Here is a 10,204-nt window from a genome sequence, read left to right as displayed (position 1 = left end):
ATGGACTTAACCCTATGGAACTTTAAGCAAGTTCCAAGTTCAATTCTTTCTCTTTAAACAGTTGCTTTGGTCATAGTGTCTTTTTGCAGAAGTAGAGCAGTGACTGGGACCCGTGTTGTTGAGTTGTTTTCAAGTGTGCTGTTTTATGAGAGACAGATTTCTTCATGCAGTGCATGGCAGAGCAGGCTTGGCTTCCTACTTCCAGTAAGTGATGACTGAAATCCACCAGAGAACTTGCCAGAGCTAATCCTTTCTTTAATCTGGTGGGAAATGAGTAGTCCCCAGTGATTTCTGGTCAGCCCATTGCAGTAATATGATACTTAGCTAGAAGTGCCAGAAATTCTCCAAATGGACCGTTTTAACATATTTTTCTGTAGTAGCATGCAGTCTTTTCTAGAGTTTCTTTCTTTTTTTTTTTTTTAAACTACATTTGTGTGCATTGGCGTTTTGCTTGCACTTATGTGGGAGGGTGTCAGATCTTGGCGTTACAGACAGTTGTGAACTGCCATGTGGGTGCTGGGAATTGAACTCGGGTCCTCTGGAAGAGCAGCCAGTGCACTGAGCCATCATTCCAGCCCTCAGGAAAGAGTTTCAAGTTAGAGAATTTCAGTCTAGTTGACCACACCTTTTGACTGTGCTTCCTGCTTAAGGGAAGCAGGTATTTAGAGCAGCAGTTGAAATTGCTGACCCTCTTGGTGGAGGCAGGTGTCAGGGCCAGCAAGGGCTCTGTCTATAAAGCTTCCCAAAATAGGTTTTCCACCTTGATGTCCAAAGTAGAAGTAAGTGTCAGGATTTCCAGCCATGTTAATGCATAGCTTTTCTTTTGTACCAAGCTCAAATTTCCTGGAAAGGCATACAATTGCTTATGAGGAAATAATATAAATATATAATGTATAACATTAAAGCTGTAAAATAACTATGTGTAAAGCATGTAGCAAGCTGGGCGAGGTTGTGTTAGTCTCAAGATGCAGTGACTTTGAGCAGCATTGATGGTTGGAAAGCAGAGGCTTGCTGTGAGGGCTGGAGCTTGCCATTTGTAACCAGGCTGGTCCTGAGTTTGTGCTCCTACCTCACTCTGGGACAGATGTGCATACCAGCCCAGCTCACGAACTGTCTCAGCATCTTCTTGGTGCCGAGTGGTCTTTGTGTGCCTCGTCTCCCTGGAGGCTCACCCCCTAGTTTGTGCCGTTTCACTAGTGCTATCACAGGGCTCGTCAGCATTGCTTTAAAAAGTTCAAACAGACTTGTCTCAGAAGTTAAAGCATGGGCTGTTTTGTGCTGCATGAGCCTCGTAGTTAAAGTTATGAATGAAAAGCAGCTGTTACTCTTAGCTCCTGCCCCTTGTTTTTTTTTCCTTTTGGCTCCTCCCATTTGTTCAGTGAGTGAGAGAATAAGCCAGTGCCCCCTTGGCCTCAAGGTCTTTGATGTTGGTGCTCATAAGTTAGAGACATGGTGGGTGCAGCTTCCCAGGCCTCATGCTCTTCATTCCTGAGCTCTGTGGTTTGCTCTGAGTTAGAGGAGGCAGCTGCTCTTCCCATCCTTCCTCTGTGCGATGACCTGAGATGAGGTTGGCTACAGAAATGCGCTGTGTGTGCGACACTTAGAGGCTGAGGCCGTCAGGCTGGACTGAGCCAGTGTAATCTTAGTGATGTAAAGGACAACCGTCAGGAGCAGTGGAGGTTCTAGGTGAGTACTGTAGGTTAGTGCTGCCGTCTTGGCGCACTGCACGGTGTTGAGAAGGAACGTGTGACAGAGTCAAGACTTCTGTGAAGGATGGCAACAGATGGCCGGCTGCCCCGAGTGTGCTCTGTGAAACAGGCAAATGGCACGGAGAGTTGTCCAACTTGATCCATGTAAGTCAGTAGATTTCTTTTTGTTCTTCTTTGGAAAGCAAGATTAGAAGTCAGATGTGGTGGTGCCTACAAGTAATCCCCGCAGTCCAGCGGTGGAGGCAGGAGGACTGTAAGTTAAGGGCCAGCCTGTCTGAACAAACATAGCGAGAAAAATAAAACAGAACAAATACTAAGAGGCCTCCTAATTTGTCTCATTATCATTCTTTAGGATTATTTATATTGTTGAGTATTCGATCTGTAAATTTGACAAGATCATTGCCATATTCTAGAAACTGCAGGGCTGGCTTATCTCTGTTCCCCTTTTGTTCTTCCACATGTTCATATGACATATGTCGGACATTTCTGTGCTGGCACTACATGCTGTTCCTTCTGCTCAGTGTCGGCCCTGTAATTAAAGCAGTACTTCAGAGTTACCAAACTGCAAACACTAAGTCTGCAATATACCTTCCTGGCACAACATGAAGAAACTGTCAGTTTTGGGGGGTCAGGGTGGAGGATTCCTGTTGTAATTTGAAACCAAACAACAAAAATGGGAATGTTGCTAAGTTCTTCTAGTTGGCTTGTTTCTCTTACATTGGCTATGCTTTCCTCAAACTCCGAGAGGCCAGTGCTGGTCTTGTGCACATGGGTTTAGGAATGGCTGAGTCTATCTGTCAGGATTCTGTTGCCCAAACTGACAATGGTTAGTTGCTGAGCATTAGTCTAGTGATTAAGTACTATAGCTTTGAAGGCAGCACCTGTTTTTGTTTTGAGGCAGGGTATCACATAGCCCAGGCTGGCCTGGGACTTGCTATGTAGCTTTGAACTTACATTCCTGTCGTTCCCACCTCCAGTGTGCTGGGGTTAAAGGCAAAACCTCCCCCTTCAGCTTCTGAATCAGAAATTTCCCTTCTCTTCACTTCTTGGCAGACATCTCAGGGACGGACTTTAGTGAACTTGTGCACAAACCTGCCTGTGAATCCGGGCCAGATCTTGTTTGCTGTTAGATTCTCAGCTTTGTGGTCTGCCCTGCTCAGGTCCTTTAAAAAAGAATAAGAAGGGAGTTAGGTGTGGTAGCACACACCTTTGATCCCAGCATTTGGGAGGTGAGGCGGGTGGAGCTCTGTGGGTTTGAGGCCAGCCTAGTCTACATAGTGAGTTCCAGGATAGCCAGGACTACAGTAGAGAAACTCTATCTTAGATAGGGTAGGGACGGGAGAAGAAAGAAACCCCTGTGAACTGTAGTTTGCAAATGACTCCTGTCTGTGCTCTGGGCCCCAGGTTGTCCTCATCACTTCAGTTTTCCTTGTTTCTCGTTTATGGACTTGGAGTGCGGCTGTTTGCCTGGTGATTGACTCCAGGTTCTGCCGACAACCGAGCCATCACCAGGCTCACGCTGTCAGAGGTTGAGTGGAATCGCTCCTCTACTTACATAGGCTCCACAGCCATGCTGCTTTCTTTGCGCCCGTGCAGAGCCATCTCCTGGGGCTCTTTGGGAAATGCAGCCTTGGCTGGTGACTTGGAGGCCCTAGTTCCAATAGTCCTGGCAGTGTCCTTGCTTTGAGTCACACCAAGTGCTCGGACGTTGTAGATAATCCTGCTGGAAATCAATTCACAGAACTGATAGTCTTCAGGAGAAGCTTGAGGGATGGAACTTCTCTGTGTGTCTCTTCTGGGGCTGATGAGGGGCTGTGCTCTGCAGGACTGGCTGAAGTTCAGCGCTGTGAGTGGGTGCAGATGTGTTAGGAAAGCCAAGGAATGATGAGGCAGTTTGGGTGAGTGGTCACCTGTTCCATCCTCTCAGGCAGTCACATGGTCTTCCGTGATATAACATCTCTGAAATTGGGAACATCTTAACGTGGATGGGATTGCTAAACTTGCCTTTGGCGCCTGTCACTTCTGGCCATCTTCCTGCTCCCTGGGGAACAAAGGCTGCTGAGATATAAGGTCTTGGTTGCTTCCCTCCTGGCTGTGTGTGTGGATCCAATCCAGGACCTCACAGTCTAGGCGAGTCTTTTACCCTGAGCAGTACCCATGTGTGTTATGTTCTCTCTCCCTCTCTGTGTAGTTTGGTCTCTTTTGCCTTTCTTTAACCCAGTTTGACAATCTCTGCCTGTTAAATGGCCATTCTGGCTCCTGACCCAGAACTTGGCCTCTTTGTTCTGTTACCACTGAGTCTGAGCTTAGGTGATCCCTGACTACAAACCAGGGCTGCTTTTTTGTTTTTGTTTTTAACTGGCTATATATGTTCAGGGCAGGGCTGGGCTCTGACATCTGGAGCAGGGTAGTTGTGATCCCTCTTTGTTGATGGGGCTGGAGCATCTGTGGTGCTGCGGCCTGTCTAAAGCAGCACTCCAACTAATCTGAAACTTCACCTACATTTGGAATTGATGTCATTTTCTGTGTCGGAACAGGAGTTAGTGATAAATTTTCCATGGTGGCTTTGGTTTGAAGACATTTGCAAAGTTAGCATCAGTTGAGCAGGCAAGGGACTGGTCCAGCCCAAAGACCATCTCCAAAATCGCGCAGATGTGCACGCAGCGCTGTCTCCAGAACTCACAGCAGAAATCTCTTAGCCCCTCCCCTCAGGTAATGGTCCACCATTGGTGGAGCTGGGCACGAGTCAGAGATGTCACAGTTGGCGCTGTGGTAGCTCCCTTGTTTATAGCACTGCGGTAGCTACTTTTCTGTTGCTGTCATAAAGCGGCATGGCCACAGCAGCTTACAGAATAAAGGGTTTATTTGGGAGTACGGTTCCAGAGGGACGAGAGTCTGTCTTGTGTCAAGGAAGTGAGACAGGAGCAGACATGGCAGCTGGGAAGAGGCTAAGCAAACACATACTGGTCCACAGCAGGGAGCAGAGAATAAACTCAGAATGACCCAAGTCTAAGCTTTTTGTATGTGCAGTTTCTCAAGACAGGGTTTTTTTCTGTGTAACAGCCTTGGCTGTCCTAGAACCTGCTTTGTAGACCAGGCTGGCCTTGAACTCCCAGAGAGCCACCTGCCTCTGCCTCCTGAGTGTTGGGATTAAAGGCGTGCATCTCCATGCCCATTAAGTCTAAACTCTTAAAGCACGTGCCAGTGACACACTTCCTCTAGCCAAGCACACCTCCTAAACTTTTCAAACAGCCACCAACTGGGCCTATGGAGACATCTTATTCAATCCACAAGTTCCTTAGCTATTTGTCCAGCTAATAAGGAAGCATTATTTTACCCCGAGGATGCAGAGAGGATCTTACAGGGACCCAGATAGCCAGAATGGTCATCTCCCTTCCATCGCCATCTGTCCTGCACTGAGGATAGCCTGCTCCTGACACCAAGTATGACGTGTATCCCAGGTCTAGAAGTCTACGTACCCGTGTTCTCAGCTAAATCTCCTGGCTGAAACATCTTTCCTCTGTCCTTTTACCAAAATTTTGCTCCCTAAGAAGATGCTCCCTGGTCATCAGAACAAATCAGTCCTGTGCACATGTAGCGTGCCAGGAAAGGAAAAGCTTCTGCATGCAGAGTGAGCATTGTAGACGGTATCTGTCAGCACTGTGGGTGGGCGCCGCAAAGGCAAGCTGAGGAATACTGTTCTCCGAAGCTTTGTCCCCCAAAGGCTCTCAGATTGAGTGGTGGTGGGAGGGGCGTGGCCAGAAGTGAGATAAACTCAAAAGTATTTCTAAGTGTCATTTTAAACTTTGTGAGCAGTTGGTTAGATCTGAGCTAGAACCTGGACCCAGCTGTGCCCTGCCACTTCATGTTCTCGTGGGAAACATGCTTAATCTTCTAGACTGTATTCATTGTATAAATAATCGTCAGTGTTTCATGAGAAAGTCAGTTTTCTGTGACTGGTGGTTAGTGTGAGGCCCTCTTCTGTGTCCTGAGTGGGAGGCAGCGTCATTGAGAGGCACACGCTAGGTGTCACCCACCAGGCCAGTCGTTGGTAAGATTTGGACTAAAGTCACTTTGAGAATTCTTTGATGCAGTGCTCATTTCTTGTGTTTGCCTCCTTCATTTTCAGGTTGTCCGTACTGAGAAGAACAGTTTGAACAATCGATTCTTGCCCTGGAATGAGATTGAAACAGAGGCCATACTGTCTATCGACGATGATGCTCACCTCCGCCACGATGAAATCATGTTTGGGTTTCGGTGAGGGACAGATTTTCAAACACTTCAGTGTGAAAGTGAGAAAAACCAATTTGAACTTGTCAGCTGACAGAGAGGAGAAACTCTATGAGACTGTCAGGGCATCGTAGGACGGGCTTGGTCCCAGGTCTCAGTGGTTTGGCTAACTCTTGCTTATCCTCTTCAGGGGTGCTCTAATCTCTGTAGGCTCTTCCTCTGGGGCCAGGGAGATGGGAGTCCCTAATTAGCTGGGCCAGGGCTGCTTGCCTCTCCTGGACCTGCCGGCCTGTCCCCTTAAACCCAGCCTCCGTGGCTGAGAATAGAGGTGGGGAGATTGGGTTTGTGTTGTAGGAGGGGGAACAAAGGGCTGTTTGGTGAGGAATGGGACAGGGCCAGAGTACTGGCCCCCAAGATAGAAGTGGGGTGGAGAACAAGGTCCCAACAGGAAAAGAAGAGTGGGAGAAGGGGGTGGTAGCAGTAGCAGTGGTAGTGACACTAACATTAGTCACCAACATTTGTCCTTGCCGTGTGCTGGAAGACTTCCAGAAAACCTTGGCTTCTCTCACTAATGCCCCTTGAATTAGTTAATTTTTGCTATGACAAAATAACCTGATAGAAGCATCGCAGGGGAAGACTGATTTGACCTGGGCTTTGAAGCATCCCGTCGACAGGTGCCTGGCTCCATGCACATGGACATGACAGCTTGGCAAGGAGAGAGTGTGGAGAGGAGACTCTGTTGACAGACGGGAAGCAGAGAAATGGCTGAGTATGGAAAGGGACCAGGATAGGTGTTAGGAATTTTTCCTAATGCGAGCTCTCTGCCGACGCAAATTCCCAATCAAGCCAAATCAAAACAAGTCAAATTAAGAAATATCCAGGTTTAATGGGAGTCCTGCGCTCTCGAGTGGCTCCGAGGGGGAACTGGGAGGCTGTGAACACAACCACCAGGAGGAAGGAAAAGAGACCACGTGATTCTCTTTTGGGAGTTCACTTAAATACTCTGTGGGAGTGGTCCTGACCCCTCCCTGGGGTTCTAGGACCCCATCCTAGGATTTGAAGTCCAGACCAATACAACTCTCAGGCCTTGGGGCTGGGGGCTATGCTCCCAACTTAACAATAGGGTGTCCCTCTAGAGACATGCCCTCAGTAAGCTTGTCCTTCTAACTAGGATTTCACCATCTCCCAATAAAACCATCACATTATAAGTCCATCAAGGGATGAGTCCCCTTATAAGATCAGAGCAGTCACAGACACAGCCCAGGCTGTGTCTAATCAAATTAATAAACAGGTAAGCCAGCACAACCCTAGGGCCTGATGGTAGGAGTTGTAGTTTGTATACGTGATCTACAGCAGTGAGCTGAGATCCCAGAGAGCAAAGCTGTAGGAAGTGGCAGCCAGCTGGTGGACTGCAGGCCTGTTTAACTCTTCAGTGCTGGCTGCTCTCTTGAATTCACTGTGCCGGTGCTCTGGGGCTTAGGTGGCCTAGTGAGGCATACTGCCTGTAAGAGACTGAAGTGGGCTGGGGGTTCTGAGTGGGTTGTCACTGGTGTGGGCTCAGGTCTGTGTGTGAAACCTCCACAGTGAGGTCAGTAAAACACCTCGCTGAGCACTCAGAACTTTTTCAAGAAGTTGGCATTTACTGTGTCACCTGGGGTCACTGTGGAAAATGTATTATTAATTCCTGTTCCATCACAGAGAATAATGTCAGTTACAAACGTACATGAATTATGGATTAGTTGGAGTGCTGCTTTAAATTTACTTTAGTGCTAACACCCATGGCGAACATTTTGCTTGAAATCAAGTATTTGGTGGCATTTATTGGATATAATTTATGTACACTCCCATTCCCACATCCAGGTGTAGAGCTGGGTAGATTTTTATACAGTCATCGAGTCCATCTTAGAAAACATTATCACCAAAAGAAACCGGATCCATCAGCCACCGCTCATCCTGCAGCCCCATTAAGTCCTAGGCAACCACTAAACTTCACATCTCGGTAGATTTTCCTATTGTGGGCATAAGTGGCCTCCTGTGGCTGGTGGCTGGCTTTCTTCTTTCTACCTTGTGTTTCTAGGGCCGTCTGTCTCATAGCGTGTGGCAGCGCTTCATTCCCGTTGTATGGGTGCCATATGTTCTTTCCTCATTTATTTAAAGACAGGGTCTCAGGATGGCTGGAGAGATTGCTCAATGGTTAAGACCATTGGCTGCTCTTCTAGAGGACCTGGGTTTAATGCCTAGTACCCACATGGCAGCTCACAACTGTCTTTTGCTCCAGTTTCAGGGGATCTGACACTCCCAAACAGACATACATACAGGTAAAACACTAATCAATGCACATAAAACAAATAATTTTTAAAAAGTGGGGGTTCTCTCACTGTGTAGCTCTGGTTGGCCTGAAACTTACAATGTTAATCTGGCTGGTCTTGAATTCAGCGATCTGCCTGCCTCTGCCATCTGATTGCAGGGATTAAAGGTGCATCCCCACCAGGCCTATGTTGTCTTTCTTAATTGTACTAATGGACATTTAGGTCTTTACTACTTGGCAGTGAAGCCCAGTGGTGTACTGTGCCTGTTCATGTGCGTGTCTGGACTGGAGCATTTCTCTTGTGGGGCGACTGGGCCAGAGGGCAGATGTTTCGAGGTCCTGCTAAACTGCTTTGCAAAGTTGCCACACCACTTTCCATGCCAACGGTTAGTGAGCATGCCACTTTAAGCATACACTTACTGATTTTTATTTTATAGCTATCCTAAGTGGGTGTGAAGTGGTGTGGTTCAAGATAGATTTCTGTGTGAGCAATGTATGTACACATGTGGAGGCCAGAAGTCAGCTTTGACTTTATGGACTGAGCCATCTCCCCAGTTCCCCTTTACAGTTTTGTTTGCTTTCTCTAACGACTGTGATGTTGAGCGTCTTTTCACGTGTTTATGAATTAGTTGACCATTTGTGAATTAATGTTGATTCAGATATTTGGCCTGTTTTTGTTTGGATTATGTGTTAGGGCTCTCCAGAGTAACCTAAACTAAAGAATGGATTCCTATATGTAGAGAAAGGGGATTTATTAGAATGACTTAAAGGCTGTGGTCCAGCTAGTTCAACAATGGCTGCCATCAACAGAAGGTCCAGGAATCCACTGGTTCAATCACATTCAGAATACACTGGGATCCCAAACAAGTAGGCTCTGATGCCAGGAAAGGAATGGACTTGCTATGGCGGAGAGAGCAAACGGGCAGAGAACAAAGCTTTCTTCTTCCATGTCTCTGGAGAGGCTTCCAGCAGGAGGTATGGTCCAGATTAGAAGTGGGGTTTCCAGGTTGAAAAGATCCAGATTAAAGGTGTGTCTTCCTGCCTCGAAGATTCAGATAAGGCGTGGATCTTCCCTCTTCAAATTTAGCAAAAACCCCTCAAATGTGTGCCCCTTTATTTTTGGATTTTAGTTAATTCCAGATGTAATCGTTAATTCCAGATGTAATCAAGTTGACAGCCAAGAATGGCTACTGCAGATTGTTTAGCTCTTTATTGCTGCTTTCTCAAAGTTCTTTATTCTAGATAGAAGCGTATATATGTTCCATGCCAGAGAGTCTCTGCTCAGCAGGTTCTCTTTGCACCTCCTTGTGGCATTCTTTCAAGCACAAAGTTTTAAATTTTGATGAATTCTAATTCATCTGTGTTCACTTTGTTTCAAAACAAAGTGATTAGTAGCATTTACAAAACTGTTTTAATTGTATTTTGTCAGCTTTAGTTCATATGAATTGAGAAAAGGTGGTTTATCTTAGGCGGTACAGGACTCCACTGCCTTGTTCCTCTGCCTTCTTTCCATCCCCTGACCCTCCTGGTCTTAGGCTTCCTTTTGCTGCTAAGCCATAGGTCACAGAAATGGCATCTTTACTTCTGGCAGAAGATCAGCCCCCCCCTCACCCCCCTTCCACGTGGTGGATTACTGAAGCAAGTCTGTTGCTAGCTGAGATTGAAAAAGGAAAGTCCTGCTGACCGGGCTGTTGTCCGTGGTAATTAGCCATTGCTCTTCCTGTTACGCTAGGAGAAAAGCCTAGAAGAGCTCCAGAAATGGTCTTTGCCACTGCAGGTGTCGATGGTGGGAAATGGCTGTATTTTTGATGTGGAAAGACACACTTCAGGCCCACTGAGGGGCTGGGAGCTGTGGGTGTGGCTATGAGGTGGTAGGAGAACTTCAGACACTCCTAGCCCCCTCCCAAGAATGATGGAGAAAAGGAGCCCCAGCTCTGAGGAGTTTGAACTCACAGAG

General features: G+C 47.0%; 1 protein-coding gene across 5 annotated transcripts in view; it reads left to right on the top strand.

Annotated features, from left to right (window-relative positions):
- Extl3 (exostosin like glycosyltransferase 3) overlaps positions 1-10,204 on the top strand; it is a 93,148-nt gene that overhangs the window by 73,427 nt on the left and 9,517 nt on the right. For all 5 annotated transcript variants that reach the window (XM_085698654.2, XM_048421776.3, XM_048421775.3 and 2 more), the window contains one exon: positions 5,839-5,966. In XM_085698654.2, coding sequence (XP_085554780.1) covers positions 5,839-5,966 — 128 coding nt within the window. The remainder of the gene's footprint in view (positions 1-5,838; positions 5,967-10,204) is intronic.

Source organism: Myodes glareolus, chromosome 12 (assembly GCF_982192425.1).
Source record: "Myodes glareolus chromosome 12, mMyoGla1.1, whole genome shotgun sequence".
NCBI classification, from domain to species: Eukaryota; Metazoa; Chordata; class Mammalia; order Rodentia; family Cricetidae; genus Myodes; species Myodes glareolus.
This window is presented reverse-complemented; position numbering and strand designations above follow the sequence as displayed.